Source organism: Macaca fascicularis, chromosome 7, assembly GCF_037993035.2.
Source record: "Macaca fascicularis isolate 582-1 chromosome 7, T2T-MFA8v1.1".
Taxonomy (NCBI): domain Eukaryota; kingdom Metazoa; phylum Chordata; class Mammalia; order Primates; family Cercopithecidae; genus Macaca; species Macaca fascicularis.
The window spans coordinates 46,052,653-46,070,769 of record NC_088381.1 but is presented as its reverse complement, the minus strand read 5'-3'; the positions used below and the strand labels follow the sequence as shown (position 1 = coordinate 46,070,769).

General features: G+C 37.4%; 1 protein-coding gene across 5 annotated transcripts in view; it reads right to left on the bottom strand.

Annotated features, from left to right (window-relative positions):
* Positions 1-624: 624 nt before the first annotated feature.
* GLCE (glucuronic acid epimerase) overlaps positions 625-18,117 on the bottom strand; it is a 122,286-nt gene continuing 104,793 nt past the window's right edge. For all 5 annotated transcript variants that reach the window (XM_065548117.2, XM_005559917.5, XM_045395658.3 and 2 more), the window contains 3 exons: positions 17,438-18,036; positions 11,952-12,197; positions 625-4,632 (listed from right to left, as the gene is read on the bottom strand). In XM_065548117.2, coding sequence (XP_065404189.1) covers positions 3,608-4,632; positions 11,952-12,197; positions 17,438-18,023 — 1,857 coding nt within the window. In that variant the 5' untranslated portion in view covers positions 18,024-18,036 and the 3' untranslated portion in view covers positions 625-3,607. The remainder of the gene's footprint in view (positions 4,633-11,951; positions 12,198-17,437; positions 18,037-18,117) is intronic.

The window sequence follows — 18,117 nt, the reverse complement described above, 5'->3', positions numbered from 1 at the left end:
GGTGCAGAATGTTCATAATCCAAAAAATACTGTGCAATGAAACATAACATGAAGCCAGACTCTGGTCTCTGGTTTTCTCTGTTTGGGAGGTTAAATCATTATTCTCTGAGAAGGAGGTAAACATTAAATAATGCTAATTGCTCTGAAGAAGCAAGTAAAGAAAATATGTGAGGGACAAACTCTCACATAAATCTAAATAAAAAATGGTTACCCAGTCTGAATGAGCGTGGGAAAGGCCATCCTCTCACCTGGCATGGGCACCTGTTTTTGCTCAGGTTACTCTCTCCTCGCCTTCCACCTGGACTCCACCCCTGGAACACCAGTTTAGGCTCTGTCTCTTCCCTAACACCTTCCCTGAGCACACAATTTAGCATTTTATTTTTCTTAAAGTGTTTAGCATACACTGTGTTCCCCCTTGTAGGCTAAGGCTCCTTAGGATTAAAGCCCATGTATACTATTTGTTCCCACACATTGTCTGACAGGGCTTGGTATGCCTTTGATGAACTACATTTGTTGTCTTGACTTCTGGTCACGGGTTGAACAGGAAATGGTCAGAAATCTGCTTGCTGGGCTCAAATAACCTTAGAATAATTTGAGAAGCAAGAGAAATATCCAGGTATATTCTTTTTAAGATAAAAACTTTATTTTACAATTTTATAAAGCGGCTTTACATTAAGCACAAACAATCCATTTACTTTGTATAGAAACAAAATACCTTTCCATCTGCAAAAAATCAAGTTTTGCTGTATATAAAACTAACATGTGCACATTGTGCTTAAACTGCAAAGTCTGTACAGCTTTACAAAGGACTACCCTTCAGAAGGGCATCCTGTAAACACATTATTGCATATTTAACACATGGTATATAACCCACATGTACAGTGGAAGAGAAACAAGAAAAGCAACCACAAGGAGGATGAAAATAGCAGCTTTCAGTGAGAGTCTGCACTGAGAAAGGAAAAGGAGCCACGTCTGGAGAGTTGTGCTTGTGTCATTTTTGCATTTGCTTCTGTGCACTGGATGGTTCTTGGATGAAGCTTTTATGTACAGTAACTCCTAAAAGGTCAAACTTGACCTTCATCCAGAAACTTTTGGCTGGTTTTACAAATGAAGTAGCAATAGATGTAACATCAAAGTGAACTCAAGATAAGTGGAAAAACAAAAACAAAACAGAACAAACAAAAACAAACCTAATACCTATAATCTTAAAGCAAAGAAAAATTTAAAGAAACAAAATAATAAAATTTAAAAATACCCTCCCCATTCTAAGCTCAGAATAAGTAAACATTTTACATAATTTAAAACCCTAGAAAATTCTGTAGCTCTTTAGAGGCAAAAATGCAATGGATAGTGTAGGGCAGTGTTCCTCCCTGTATGCCCCCAGCTCCCCTGCGTCAGAATCACCTGAATGCTCATTACAAATGCAGACTATCAGACTTCACAGGCAGATTTACTGACTCTGGGATCTGCATTTCAATAAGCTCCCAAGTGATGCTGAGGCATTTTAAAGTTTGAGAACCACTGGTCTGTACTGACAATGCTGCTATAGGCTCAACTCCTCCTCTTAGCAAATTCTGGCATCACAAGACAAATCGAGTTGCTGTTGCAATGTGGAAGGCAGTGTAAAACCAACAGCAAGGAAATCACAACGCTATTTCTAGATCAAAAAGTCTTTCCTTCTTCAGTGGAAAAGGACAGCCACATTGTTAAGGCACGGTATTTGTCACAGAAGCAGTACCATACTGTTATCATCGAGTCTCATAATCTGAAGACCAGTATGCAAACAAAGCAGACGTATGAACCATTCTTAATAATAACAAATATGGGGAAGTAAGAAAGGTTCCCAGATTGGAGAAAGTTTATTTTGCACATCGGCACTGGGAATAAAAATTAGGGGAGACCAGATATTCTTGCTGAGACATCTAACATATATGAAATGCAAAGATCAAAAGCTAGGGGTAAGCCTAATAACTCAAAAGTGTTTTTATTGTGAGCAAAATTAAGAAGAGTGTGGTCACATCAATTGGGAGTTCAAGCTTACTTTTCTATGGTCAGTTTAATGTCTTCAGTGCAGATCTGTATCTTCTTTGCTTCTGCCCTCTTTGATGCTAACATATATATATATATGTTTTCCAGTTTCTAAGTAGTGCTTGGTAGTTTGAATTCAATTAAAATATAGTGTGTAAGCAGGTAACCTACCTGGCTCCTAAATGTGCACTTGATACAGGTCACAGATAAATGCATTGTGTTTGTCAGACTCGGTCCCCTGAAAGTGTAGGGTATCATATTTTCAAACTGTATAAGATATACTATTGATTTAGTGTACTGTCACAGCAAAATCAACATCCCTCGGTTTTATTTAATGCCTGAAGCCCTATAGCAGACACTGCCCATTGTATGGGGGCTCTGAAATCTATTTATGTGCGGTATAGGAGAATATATATACCTAAATAAAGATCTGATTACACATAAATGCAGTAACATCTCTTCTATCTAATAGCTAGAATAACTTAAAATTAAATAAAAAAAAAAAACCAATGATGCACAGACTCACTAGTTTGGGAAGCTGATGATCAAGAATGATCTTGGTAGGAAAAAAAAAAACTTTGCTATGATTCTTGTATGTAGTATTTGATCTAATATTTTTATTTAAAGGGGGAAAAATCCTAAAAAAATAAAATATGGTGGTGGCCTTAAAGCTACTAGCTCCTTTCCAAATTTAGATTTGTAATAAGTTTCCGAAATAATGTCCCAAAAATATCTCTCTCAAAATATACAAAACTCCAAGGTATAGTCTGAAATAAAATACAAAATTCTAGATAGTGACAAAAAGAAACTGTCCCAATGGGGGTTGGGGAGGGATACACTGATTATCAAACTTTTACTGATTGTAGATCAAGTTTCAAAACAGAAACATTTTTGTAATTTCTTGTGCAGTCAACAGGTTTCATTTTAGTTGTGCTTACATTATATAACTGTGAAGCCTGAACACTGGTTGTGTTTTTAATTTACACATTTCAAGAAAACCATAATTAAATATTCACCATATACAACAAATTGAACAAATGCAACAAATACTCATTTGCTCCCAAGAAATTAATCTATAGAAATGAAACATCTTTTTAAAAAGTTGAACACAGTCTGCTATCCAGGCTACAAGTACATATTTACTGTATTACAGCACATTATTTTTTTAAAGTCTGCTTTCAACATAAATATAAATAATCACATTTTAAAAGAGCTCCATACTAAGTTTTCAGGTAAGTGCTAGACAGTTGGCCAGTAGCAACTACTTACCATTATCTTTCTCACAAAGAGTGACTAGACTATCTGCGAAACTGTATAGGGTGATGGGCAAGGCAAAGTGAAACATCTTTGTTCAGCCCATTGATTAAACATTGTGTTCTAAATGCCACCTACATGTCTAAATACCCAACCCATGGAATGCAATTATTTTAGAAGGCTGGTTTTAAGGATCACTTATCACTTTGATAGAATCCACAAAAACCTAGTACATAACCTTTTAAAATGTGCCTATGCTCTCCTGAGACAGAGCCTGTAGTTTCTGTGTACGGCAGAGGCTGAAGTATAATTTTGGTTGTGAGCTCTAGTTGTGCTTTGCCCTGCTGCCTTTAAGGTAGCTTTTCCACCTCTTGACAAATTCTTTGAAGATCGGGGACTCATCAATGGTACTGAGTAGCTGCAACTGATTGATGTGGGTGGTATGATAGTCCCAGCGAGCCAGGTTAGGAGCGATGCCAAGCATGAAGTGACGGAGGTCATAGATGGTTCCTGAGCCAGTGTCATACAAGGGCAGCATGGCTTTAAGAGATTCCATGCCACGCTCATACAAGGACCTTGCTTCTTTTCCGAGTTTTTCCCCTGCAGTTTCTTTCAAGTCATACAGCCCAATTAAAGAATACATAAAGCCATTTAAAACAAAAGAGCTAGGTGTGGTTGGATATTCTTCATACCAGTCATGTTTATTCATAAACACAGCTTTAACTCCATGCTGCTCAGACAGAAACTTATAAGGGGCTGTTGCCCTTAAAGCTGAATTGAGGAATATATGGTCTTTTGTTAACAGATAGGCCCTGACTAATGTAGAAATGGCTTGCCCTTGCGCCATGGCAGAATACCATCCTGGCTCTAAAGACTTGAACCCTTCCCCTAACTTACGGGTCACCATAATTGGCCAGCCACCTTTCTCATCCTGGTTCCTTACTAGCCAATCACTAGCAGCAAAAAATGCAGCCATGTGGGCTGTGGTAGAGATGGTAATGTTGTCGAGGAATCCCTTACCTTTTGCAATCAACCTAACCACCTTCTTGGGCATTATTTTGGTTGGCTTGACAGCTTTTGTGTTTGAAAGACCCACTCCTTTCCTGAGGTCAGTGACCAGGTCCCTGGTAACTGTGCTCCATGAAGTTCTGGGCCCAATGCCATAGTATATATCTCTTTCTTTAAAAGCAATTAGCTGAGCATTTGAGACATAATGTATAGTGAAGAGCTGATTCTTTTCTGTGGTCTCTAGAACCACGGACACGCTTCCATTTGTCAAGAACTTGAGGTCGAATGAAATAATAAAATCTTTCGTGTTTCCCAGTTGCAAGGATACACCTTCACTGGTTTCTGCAGGGGAGAATATACCAACAGACTGGTTAGAAGAAAAGCACTTTTGTATTTGAAATCAAATTGCAATTCATCCTTGAAAACCCTGACCACACAAAATTAACCCTTAAATATTTTCAGTATCAGATCATTTGTAATTTTATTTTTTACTAAATTAACCAAAAACAAATGAAAGAATTGGTGAGTTCATGATGGCTTGTGAGCATCAGATCAAAGCTCTTACCTTTTGCCCTGTCTAGTTTATAGTACAGGATTAAGAGTAAATGGCTAAGGTACTGTAGATCAAAACTGCCTTTTCTAAATCTAATACTAGCTGATCAGTAAAATCAATGACTATTCTAGTATACCTATTCTGCAAACAGGAAAAAAAGAAAAAGCCAAAAGCTGGCTCAGCACATAATATTGCAAGAAAGAAGCTAGAAGAAATGGTTATTATACATGAATTTTAAATTATTTAGCATTTAATATGTACTTACTATGTTCTAAGGGCTTTACATCTATTTACTCATTTAATCCCCTGAACAATTATAAGGGTAGGTGCTATTACTGTTCCTACTTTATGGATGAGGAGCTGAGACACAAGGAAGTAACTTGCCCAAGGTACAAGACTTGAACCCGGGTTGCCTGGTCTCGCTCCACAACACATTATTAATTTGATTTCGAAAATGATAGATTTGCTTTCACATACTTGCTAGAAGTGCTAACAAAATTTCTGGAAATTAAGCAATGGGCTCACGTATACAACAAAAAGTGAGAGAATGGTGGAGTGGGCAGGGTAAAGCACAGGCTTTGGAATTTAAAAACCTCAGATTTGAATTTTTGTTCAACCACTAGCTTTGAGAAGTCTGGCAAGATGCAGTTTCTTTGAGGCTCAGTTTCTTCACATGTTAAATAGAGATAATATTACTTTGCAGGGTAATTGTGAGGATTTTTAAAAAGACAATGGAGTAGAATATAGTAATAAATGATGGTTATTATTCCAAAGCCACTGGCTTCAGAGGCTAAAAAAATAGTTAAAGCTGTTTTATCTGACAAATTATTAAAGAGCAAATTTCTCTTGAATATTTATAGTTATTAATGATGGTTAATTCCCAGAAAGATGACTTTTTGAATACTGCTGATCTAGATCTACCAAGAAACTGAGCATACTAAAATAGCAGCAGCAGCAGCAAGAATAAGAACAACAAAAATATATGTAGTACAAATTTAAAAATATTAAAGGAAAATCTTAATATCTTGATCTTTCCACAGCTTAAATGTCCAAAATGCATTCACATGTATTATCTCATTTGATACCTAATCTTCTGAAGCTGGTAGGGCAGGAATTATATTACATCTCCATTTTAGAGGTGAAGATATGTAGACTTTGCAAGGTTAAATGGTTTGCCCAATGCCAAAAGCTAATTAGTGGTAGAGCAGTGACTAGAATCCAGGTTTCCTGGACTCAGGTTCAGACTGTGAAAAAGACAAATGATATTGGAGATGGTATTCTTATAAGAATATTCAATAGAAAGCTTCTCTTAGACACAGCCATAGAAGCAGATCTCTGCTTTGCAGAATCCTTGAAAAAATCTTTAGTGTGTCACCAGGAGCAAAGATCAGAAATGTAAACTGGGCTGGGCACAACTGGTCACACTCAGCAGTTTGGGAGGCCAAGGCAGAAGGACTGCTTGAAGTGAGGAGCTTGAGACCAGTCTGGCCAAGAAAGCAAGACCCTAACTCTACAAAAAATACAATAAAATAGCCAAGTGCAGTGGCATGTGTCTGTAGTCCTAGGTACTTGGGAGGCTAAGGTGGGAGGATTGCTTGAGCCCAGGAGTTTGAGGCTGAAGTGAGCTATGATCACACCACTCTCATTCTGGGTGACAGAACAAGACTCTGTCTCTTAAAAAAAAAAGAAAAAGGGAAAAATAAATGTGAACTGATGATAGTGTATACTTGGAGGGCATCAGTATGTTGAATTGATCATTTAACTCTTGTAACACTGGACTCTAGCAGTATGGTTATATTTGGCCCAAGGCTCTTAATTACTTCATTGGATGGAACAGACAATTCTGAAAGTTGTATCAAGAATGAGAACATCCTCATAGACTTATGCATCAAACAATGCTCTGAGTAACTTAACAGAAAAAATGATGTCAGAAGTAAACTTCTGCTTTTTTTTTGTTTGTTTGTTTGTTTTTGTTTTTTGAGACGGAGTCTCGCTCTGTCGCCCAGGCTGGAGTGCAGTGGCGCGATCTCGGCTCACTGCAAGCTCCGCCTCCTGGGTTTACGCCATTCTCCTGCCTCAGCCTCCTGAGTAGCTGGGACTACAGGCGCCCGCCACCGCGCCCGGCTAATTTTTTGTATTTTTAGTAGAGACGGAGTTTCACCGTGGTCTCGATCTCCTGACCTTGTGATCCGCCTGCCTCGGCCTCCCAAAGTGCTGGGATTACAGGCGTGAGCCACCGCGCCCAGCCAAACTTCTAATACAGTAAAAAATCCATTTTATCTGGCAAAATGTCAACATGTACTCTCTCTCTTAACTAGCATTTTTCTGCATCTATAGTAAAATGGGATCTGAAGTTCAGGACAACGTCCCTGAAACATTGTAGGATTCTGAATTGACTTATGAACCACTCAAGATTAAATTATATTCAGTGGAGCAGACTATCTTGAGTGCTACTTATTTTTTCATTCTCATCAGATGGGATTATTAACTATGACATCTATTCTGGCCAAAGTGGATAACAATGACCCATCTTTAGAAGTCCAAGTGTGAGGAAGCTGGAAGAGTACCCATTTCCTCCCAGAATTTCAGAAGCTGAAAAGAGTACCCATTTCCTCCCAGAATTTCAATTTTATTTACACAAATGTAATGAAATGACATGGTTTAATCAGTCACCTTATGTCTTCATATGACAAACCAGTCCAAAGAACTCAGTAATGAACAATGTCAAGGGATGTAATCTTTTAAAAAGCCAATGTATTAATTTCCCGAAGACTGTAACACCAGCAGAGGGGGTTACTGAGTCATCCAGGAGAAGTGACAGAAGTCACAATCCTCAAATTAACCAACCAACAATTATAATCTTCACAACAATCTTACAAATCATTTAATTCCCATTTTATAGATACACAGAGGAGGTTAAATAACCTCCTGGCATCATTCAGGAGGATCTGAATGGGAGCAAATGGGATGGTGGCCACCAGTTTGGCAATGTACCAGGTAAGGTTCTGAGCTCTACTGGAAGTACTAGGCTATCTGAAGATTCCTCCTTCAAATCTAATAGAAAGTTTTGTTTTTTTATTGTTTGAAGCCCATGACCCATCCTCTCCTGACCAGTTATTCCCAGGAGTTACCGTAACTGTTTATTTTTGGTATATGTGACACATATACATGCACTTTAGGCAATAAAGGATGATCAACATTTAAGAATACTTTTGACATTGGTCTTAGCAATGATTGTTTAGATTTGACATCAAATGTACAAGCAAAAGGGGCACAAGCAAACAAGTGGGACGACATCAAACTGAAAAGCTTTTGCACAGCAAGGGAAACAATCAACAAAATGAAAAGCAACCTATAGAACAGGAGAGAATAGGTACAAGCATATATCTTGTAAGAGGCTAATATCCAAAATCTATCAGGAACTTATATAAATAGCAAAAAAAAAAATCTGATTAAAAAATAAGCAAATGATCTGAATAGGCACTTTTTCAAAGAAGATATATGAGTGGCCAAAAGGTATATAAAAAGGTGCTCAACATCATTAATCACCAAGGAAATAAATGCAAAGCAAAACCACAATGATATATCATCACCTTACACCTGTTGGGATGACTATCATCAAAAAGGGAAGAGATAAGAAGTACTGGTGACGATGTGGAGAAAGGGGAACCCTTGTGCACTTTGGGTGGGAAAGTAAATTGGCATAGTCATTAGGAAACAGAATGAAGGTTCCTCAAAAAATCAAAAATAGAACTACCAATGATCCATCAATCCCACTTCCTGGTATATACTCCAAGGAAATGAAATCAATTATCTCAAAAAGAGAGATATCTGTACTCCTGTGTTCTTTGCAGCATTATTCACAATAGCCAAGGCATGGGAGCAACCTAAGTGTCTAGTATGGATAAACAAAGAAAACATGGTGTATATGTGTGTGTGTGCATACACACACATACATATAGAATAGAATATTAGCCATAACAAAGAAGGAAATCCTGCCATTTGTGACCACATAGATGAACCCTGAAGGCATTATGCTACGTGTGACAAGTCAGAGAAAGATACTGTATGATCTCACTTATATGTGGACCCCCAAACAAATGAACTCACAGGAAAGTAGAATGGTGGTTGTTGGGCTGGGGGGTGGGAAAAATGGGGAGATGTTGATCAAAGGGTACAAACTTCAGATATAAGACGAATAAGTTCTAGGGGTCTAATGTACAGCATGGTGACTACAGTTTACTGTACTGTATGCCTGAAATGTGCTAAAATATCTCTTAAATGTTCTCACCACCACCACCACCATACAAAGAAAGGTAACTATGAGGTGATGGATGTGTTAACTAATTTAATTATGGTAATCATTTCACAATATCTGTGTATATCAAGGCATCACATTGTATACGTTTGCCAGTTATACCTCAATAAAGCTGGGGAAAAAAAGAAGAGCCTTTAAATCACTGTTTCATATCCAACAAAAACTGTTATCAATCCATTCATTTAATCAACAGATTTACTATGTAGCATGAGCAGAGGCCCTACTCAAAATCTTGAGAAACACCGAGAGAAAGAAGAATCAGGCAGAAGAAGAGAAGCTCCCAAGAAGCCTGAGCAAGAATGGCTACAGAGATAGGAGAAAGTGAGGTCATGGAAATCAAATGAAAAGTGTGCTTGAGGAAAGGGAAAGCTAATTTAATTTGATAGAGTAGGACAGGCCTAAAGTTTCAATTCATTCAATTTTAAAATTAGAAAAAGGAAAACATTACTCAACAAATAAGCAAATAAACAACAAAAATATGCTGCAGAACCTATTATATGACTCTTTACCCATATTTGATTTTATCCCCTTTCAGAAAAAAAATTCAAGGCCAAGAAAGAGAAAAAAAAAAGGCCAACAGCATTCAGCTTGTGGTCCTCCAGTATCTCACCTCACTTGGGCCTATGCTTTTATGGGACTAGAAGTGTTTCAGATTTTGGAATATTTACATATACATAAATATCCTGGGGATGGGACTGAAGTCTAAACACAAAATTCTTTTATATTTGCTTTTATGCAAAATGCTTTTATGTACAAGTTCCAATTTCCTCTTAATGGTGATTCTCTGAATTTATCTCCCATGAGGTCTATATACTCTAAAAACTCTCCTTTCTCATACCTATGCTTCAATAAAATAGTCTCACCTCTTTGATTCCCTTCCTCCACTCTGTTCTGAGCAGTAACTCCCACGTATCTCCAACTCACCTTCTCTCATACTCTTATAGTATGCAACTGGAGGTGCAGCATCCTTAGTTCAAAACTCCGAAATCTGAAATGCTCCAAAATCCAAAACTTTTTGAATGCTAACATGATGCCACAAGTGGAAAATTCCACATCTTCCCTCATGATGGGTGGCATATATTATTAAAAATATTATAAGAAGTTACCCTCAGGCTATGTGTATAGCATATGAAATATAAAAGAATTTTGTGTTTAGACTTCAGTCCCATCCCCAGGATATTTATGTATATGTAAATATTCCAAAATCTGAAACACTTCTAGTCCCAAGCATTTCAGATAAGGGATACTCAACCTGTACATGCACACACAGAATTCCATTCCCAGCTAGCACGCTTCCACCAACAGGGAGTTCCAACTTAGAATAGCTGTGTCCCACTCACAGACTGGCTGTTAGAGACAGAGTTCTCTCCTCTATATGCTTAAAATCATCTTAGGAAGTAGTTTTATCTCCAGCTACTGGCTACAGAATGAGGGGCTAAGGTGAAGATCCCTCACTTAAGATGTGGGAACCTATCTTTTGTATTACTCAGAGCACCCAAAAGTGCACAATGAAATCTGTTGCTCTAAACAGGACAGAGTTCAAAAGACTGTCCTAGAAAACCTTCTAAACACTCAAGGAGATCAAGGTGAGGGCTGCTGATTCCACCCTAATCCAGACAACCATTATTAACTGGTGCAAAAATAAGTTTCTTGAGTGCACCCAAAAGTTCTTTTGCATAGTCTAATCATTTCCTGTTGCAATAACCTCTTAGGTATCACAACCTAAATATTCTTAAACATTCAGTTGTACTTTCTCATTCAGCCAAACCTGCTGTTTACAATAAGCAAAGATGCTCTGTGTACCAGAATATCACAGAGTGCCATGGGAAAAAAGGAGTTCTAGTCACAGAACAAAAATTAAAGGTCATCTATTATTTGCACTGCATTCAGTACTCATAAATTCATTACTTAAGGCTATCTAGAATGAGTAGGTTTCTATTGTGGCTTTCAGTGTCTATAAATTACACAGTCATCAATGAAGAAGAAGAAGAGAATACAGAAGAGGTCTTATAACCTTTCCTCTCTTTTCATTTACCAACGGCAAGATTGGTGGGAGGGTGGAATAAGTTCTGTACTTGACAACATTCCCCCATAGAGAATTAGCCTGAGGTGCTAACTAAAATTATTTCATTGTCTTCTTAAGTAATGGACTCATTAATTCTCATTGATATTGATTAGTGCAGGAAAATGCATTAGATTCTAATTAATGAGACTGTCTTAGTAAAAGGGGAAATGCTGCATAAAGTTAATTTGATTTTGTAAATTATTTTATTAATGAAAATGGCTTTACATGAAGTTTGAGATAATCTACTACATTAACAAATTCCAATATGGGAAACAGGCCTCTTTGGTAATGCTATATTATCCTGAAAAAATTAAAAGCTATTGGCAAAGGGTAGGCAAAGGAAAGGATGGCTATCTCCTTAAAACCATTCTATTTACTGCAAAAGTTTAAAAATTAAACTATACTGTACTGAAATACTAAATGGAGGAACTTCTTTCCTATTGGATATAGACCCCTGGAGGCAGGTATACATTGTGCAGTAACCCGGACCTTACCATTCAATCTATGGCTTGGCTCTTTACATAGTAAATATTCCTTTTTATAACCTTGACTTTTTAGCTCTATCTTTTTTAGAGATTTCACTGGGGTGACACCATTTGTTGCTTTATATATGTAACATAAAGGGTCTGCTTATGTGTTTTTTAAACCATATTAAAATTTTAAGGGAATATCAGGGTCCCATAAACCAACATAAAATTAGCAGGCACATATAACACATAACTTACCTGGTGCAATAAACTGTTTGACATTGGTGAATCTAGACTTATCAGCCACATTAGCCATAAAGCAGCCCTTTGGCACAGTCCAGTCATTAGGCTTGTTGTTTTTGTCTCTGTCTTCTGCTGTTTCATATACCTCTATGTGAGGAGGTTTCTCAGTTAGATTCTTGCTGTAATGACTTAACCCATACTGTGCAATCTGGATTGGATAGAAATAGCCTTGAGGTCCCCATTGTGTAGATAATGGCACACCTATAAAATAGAGAAACAAAATGAATAATCATATCAAGACATTTACAAGCCTATTCCTAATACCACTCCTCACTGATTTACTTCTGGGGAATCTTACAGGATTATCAGGAAGTTGTGGGCTTCCTCATAATACTGCTCTCATACTGACCAGATCTAGTACCAAATTAACCAGATGTGAAAAACAAAAATTAAGTATTCTTTCACTCTCATTCATTATTTGTTAACAAATAGTGCAATGCTGCAAATTACCTTTTAAGGACTGGTTTTTTATGTGTGTTACTCTTGCTCATGGCTATAGATGTCACGTTTCATAATCCTGTTTCATACATTCGAATTCTGCACAATTTAGATGCATATAGTTAATGTCACCACAGTTCTATTTTCAATATTAATCCTGAAATTTTCTTAAACATTTATACTTATCAAGTTACTACATACTCATCTTTCCCTCCAATGTCAAAGTGTGGTCTACTAATTAGGTATGTCATCTGATGGTTAATGTATTTGCTTAAAAAGCCAGTTGTGGCTGGGCACGGTAGCTCACGCCTGTAATCCTAGCACTTTGGGAGGCTGAGATGGGTGGATTGCCTGAGCTCAGGAGTTTGAGACCAGCTTGGGCAACACGGTGAAACCCCATCTCTACTAAAATACAAAAAGTTAGCTGGGAGTGGTGGCGGGTGCCTGTAATCCCAGCTACTTGGGAGGCTGAGACAGGAGAATCGCTTGAACCCAGGACTCGGGGGTTGCAGTGAGCCAAAGTGGCACCACTGCACTCCAGCCTGGATGATGGAGCAAGACTCTGTCTCAAAAAAAAAAAAAAAAGCCAGCTGTGACTTGGCAATTTAAAATATAAACAGCTTGAAATTCTTTTTCATATCTTTCCTATTAAAATGTAATTCTTAAGAAGTGTTTTTTAAAACACGAATTTCGTTTGTATATTTCACCACAGATTCTTGAAATAATTCATTAATGGATTACCTTTTGTAAAGTTCTAAGCACAACTTTTAAATGTTTGGTATTAGTGTTTATCTTAGTAATTTCTTTTTTTTTCTTTTTTTTTTTTTTGAGACGGAGTCTCGCTCTGTCGCCCAGGCTGGAGTGCAGTGGCCAGATCTCAGCTCACTGCAAGCTCCGCCTCCCAGGTTTACGCCACTCTCCTGCCTCAGCCTCCCGAGTAGCTGCGACTACAGGCGCCCACCACCTCGCCCGGCTAGTTTTTTGTATTTTTTAGTGCAGACGGGGTTTCACTGTGTTAGCCAGGATGTTCTCGATCTCCTGGCCTCGTGATCCGCCTGCCTCGGCCTACCAAAGTGCTGGGATTACAGGCTTGAGCCACTGCGCCTGGCCATATCTTAGTAATTTCTTACATAGGAGCTACAAATCCTACATTTATATAATATTGTATTGCTGAATCACGTATGTATTGAGAGATAAACTACTATCTGTAGTTCTAAAATTAATAAGAATCTGATGAGCACAGCAGAGACTGGGAATCTACAGAATTTTAAGTGTTTTGTTGTATATTCAAAACAATGTTTATGGAATTAGGTAGGCTACAGATAAGCTTTTTAACATTTGTATCTTTCCTCCAAGAGGGGGATCCTCTCTGTAATTAAAATAAAAGGTAGTTTATACAACCTCATTAAAGATGACTGGTGACTACAATAATGTGCAACTAGCACAAGAACTGAGACTGATCAATGAAACCAAACAGCAGCCCAGAAACTCATTCTAGTACTCCTAAATTTAGTGTAATGACGAATATTCCATCAAAATCAGTGGGAAAAGAGATGATTCAATACATATTGGGGAAAAACGTTTAAAATTAGGCTGTGACTTTGTACCATTTGCCAAAATATAAATCAATTTAGCAGAACTAAAGAAGTTAAATGTAAAAAAATGAAACCATAAAACTGTCAGAGAAATTAAAAGTGAAAAGCTGATCATAATGTGGTATGGCAAGTGCCTTTCTAAGCATAAAACGAAGAGGCACAAAGATCCAAAAAAACCCCATAAGTTCAATAAATGGAACTAAAAACTTCTAAAACCAACAAATCATATGTAAAATGAAAAGACAACCAAATTGAAGAAATATCTTTAACATATATATGAGTATTGCTACCCTTACTACATAAGTTCACACAAATACATTTTTTAAAAACTCCACTTACCACATGAGAAAAAGGGGTAAAGAACATGAAAATATGGCAAAAAGTATAAGAAAAAGATATCTGACCTCACTAGTTGTTAAAGAGAGAAAATTATAATATCCCTTTGTAACCAACAGACAGAAAAACAATGTTCCATGATGGCAAGAGTTGGGTGAAAATGACACCCTCATACTCTGCTACTGGAAGTAGGAGCAAGTTCCACCTTTCTGGAAAACGGCTGGCAAAAGAGTACAAAGGTTTGGCAGGTTATTTGACATTGCAGTTAATTATATTCTCAGAATAGGAATACACTACAATGAGAATAAAATTAAAATAGCAAATAAAAATTAACAATGAAAATCTGCAACATTTATAATAGCAAAGAAATGGAAATGTAGTTACCCTTTGTGCTACCAAATACCAGATTTCATTCACTCGATCTTAATTTATTATACATTTAAAAATAACTAAAAGAATATTACTGGATTGTTTGTAACACAAATAAAGGATAAATGTTTGAGGTGATGGATATGCCATTAACCTTGATGTGATTATTATTCTACATTGCATGCCTATATAAAAATATCTAATATACCCCATAAATACATACACCTACTATGTACCCACAAAAATTAAAAATAAAACATTAATTAAAAAACATAAGGGCCGGGCGTGGTGGCTCATGCCTGTAATCCCAGCACTTTGGGAGGCCGAGGCAGGCGGATCACGAGGTCAGGAGATAGAGACCATCCTGGCTAACACGGTGAAATCCTGTCTCTACTAAAAATACAAAAAATTAGCTCAGCATGGTAGCAGGTGCCTGTAGTCCCAGCTACTTGGGAGGCTGAGGCAGGAGAATGGCGTGAACCCAGGAGGCGGAGCTTGCAGTGAGCCGAGATCGCGCCACTGCATTCCAGCCTGGGCAACAGACCGAGACTCCATCTCAAAAAAAAAAGAACCATAAAAAACCTGGGAATGACCTAAGTGTACAACTAAAGAGCAGGGTCTCATACATTACATATATCATGGCATGTCTTGACTACAAATACTAGTTATTAAAATGTTCAATAAATATTCAGTGAGAGGAAATAGTCATGTTAAGTAGAAAATAACAGAATAAAAACTGACCATACAGTATGATCTGAATTTTTTTAAAAGATGCATTTCTAGTATGCAGCCATAAAAAGAAAGAAATCACGTTCTTTGTAGAAATATGGACGGAGCTAGGGGCCATTATCCTTAGCAAACCAATGCAGGAACAGAAAACTAAATACTGTGTGGTTCTCACTTCTAAGTGGGAGCTAAATGATGAAAGCACATGGACACATAGAGGGGAACAACACATACTGGGGCCTACTGGAGGGTGGAGGGTAGGTGGTGGGTGAGGATCAGAAAAATAACTGATGGGTTCTAGGCTTAATACCTAGGTGACAAAATAATCTGTAAAACAAATCTCCATGACATGAGGTTACCTATATAACAAAGCTGCATATGTGCCCCTGAACTTAAAAGTTAAAAACAAAATAAAATAAAATAAAAAATATATTTCTACAACAACAAAAAGATTGGGGGAAAAAGTCAAAATATTAATGGTGGTCATGGGTACTTTTTACTTTTTTATTTTAGAATTTAGGCATCTATTAATTTTATGCGTTTAAAAAATTGCCAGAAAAAAAGGTTTGACTCTGAATATCTTTGAAATCTCTATTACTGTCCTGAATCACTGTATAGTAAATGTCATTATGATTATGCTAAAATACATGTCTAAGTACAAAGCCCTCCAGAGAAAATACAAAAATAATAATAATTATATTGAGGTGGTAAAAATGTAGGTGAATCTGGTCGCTTCTCTCTTCTAAACATTTGGTAAGGATACTGACCAGGCACGGTGCCTCATGTCTGTAATTCCAGCACTTTGGGAGCCTAAGGCGGGAGGACTGCTTGAGTCCAGGAATTTGAGATAAGCCTGGACAACACAGTGAGACACTGTCTTTACAAAAAATAAATTAAAAAGAATTAGCTGGGCATGGTGGAGCCTGGTAGATCGAGACTGCAGTGAGCCATGACAGTGTCACTACACTCCAGGCCTGGGTGAGAGTGAGATGCTGTCTCAAAAGAAGAGAAAAAGATATTATAAAAAATTATATAAGTAGTAAAAACAAAGGAAAAAACTCCTGCATCAGATATGTAAATTCCAATTTCCAACTTGATGAATAAACACACCATTAACTTCACAGACATGGGTGGGCTATAATCCTTTGGTCTGTAGGAGTCCGAAAACATCCACATGGTCACCAAGTGAGCACAAACTTCTTTTCAGAGCAAAAAAATATATATTAAGTTTAGTTAAAAGCTTATTTCAATAAAGATTTTAAAATATTAAGATCTTAAAATCACTTTATAACAAAATGAGGAAAGTAAATCCCAAACCAAGAAATCTCAAAACATATTAAGCCCTTTCCTCTGTTGTGATATACTTTAAAGTGATATACTTTAAAGTCAAATTCAATTTGGGTTTCTGGTTTGAAAAGCAAATTCCAAAGCATATTAATTGTATCCACAAGGAACTCTTACTGCCCCAGGTTTTAAAGACAATGAAAAACAGTATGTAATAGACTAGGAGTTCAGTGTAAGTCCAGAGAAAAAGCATCTACATATTGTCTTGTTCTGAAGACTTGAAACCTCCTTCCAGAGATGACACTTGATTAATTAGGTAACCAGACTGCACTGGTATATTGATGGGTCCACCGGATGGTTTCCTTTTCCCATCTCTCATAGGATTCTAGCTATATATTTTAATGCAAAATTCTGGAGAAGCAGTGCCTTTACCTTACTGGTGAGAATTTTAGATTCAGAGTTAGGTTAATAAAATAATTTTATTTGCCCAGGTATGGTCTTACGGCAGCCCTTAAGTCATAGTATCTAGAAAGCTGCCCTAGGTTCAGACTTAACCTGTTCCTCCCTGCTAAATTAGAGTGATGAAAGGTCTTTTGATAGTAAGCTACGTACTTGATGTATAATTAACAACATTTTCTTATTCTTCAACACAGTCATGCTTGAAAAATGCAAGTGAAGCAGACAGATACCAACCTTCAACCCCACTTATGCACTTGACTCTGTCTCGGACTTCCACATTGTAGCCTTCAAAAGACATAAACACACCATCGGGGTGATAGGGGGCTCTCTGTGCATAGACTTTGGAATAGCTATGAGAGAATTCAAACCGATCATAGCCATCATACTGAACCACCTTTCCGTAAACATCAAAATATTTCTCAACCCAAGTGAATGGAAGAAAGACTTCGTTCCCCTCTCGTCTCCCTTTAATTGTGTGTTCATCATTTATGAGACAGTCAATTTCTTCATATTTGAGCCCTAACACCTTACTTCCCACATTGCTATTGAAGCCCCCAACAACAGGGGGAGCTTTCTGCTGTTCCTGAGGGAATGCTTCCTCAGACTGTTGTTTGGCCACGTGGTTCATATAGTTGTTACTCTCAGATGCTGCTGCTCTTTTTTCTAATCCATCCACTCTGAAGCCACTACTCAAACGCCGTGGAAACTGGATTGCTTTGTCACTGGAACACTTATTCCACAAAAGTACTGTGACCAAAGTGAAGAGTGCGCAGATAATAATCAAAGTCTTATAGTTGACCCGAGCTGCCAAGCAACGCATATTCAGACCATACCTATGGAGGCAAGAAGAAAAAAAATCATGCAAAGATGTACTACCAGCATTTCAAAGGATAAAGTTGTCTTTGCTTTTTTTT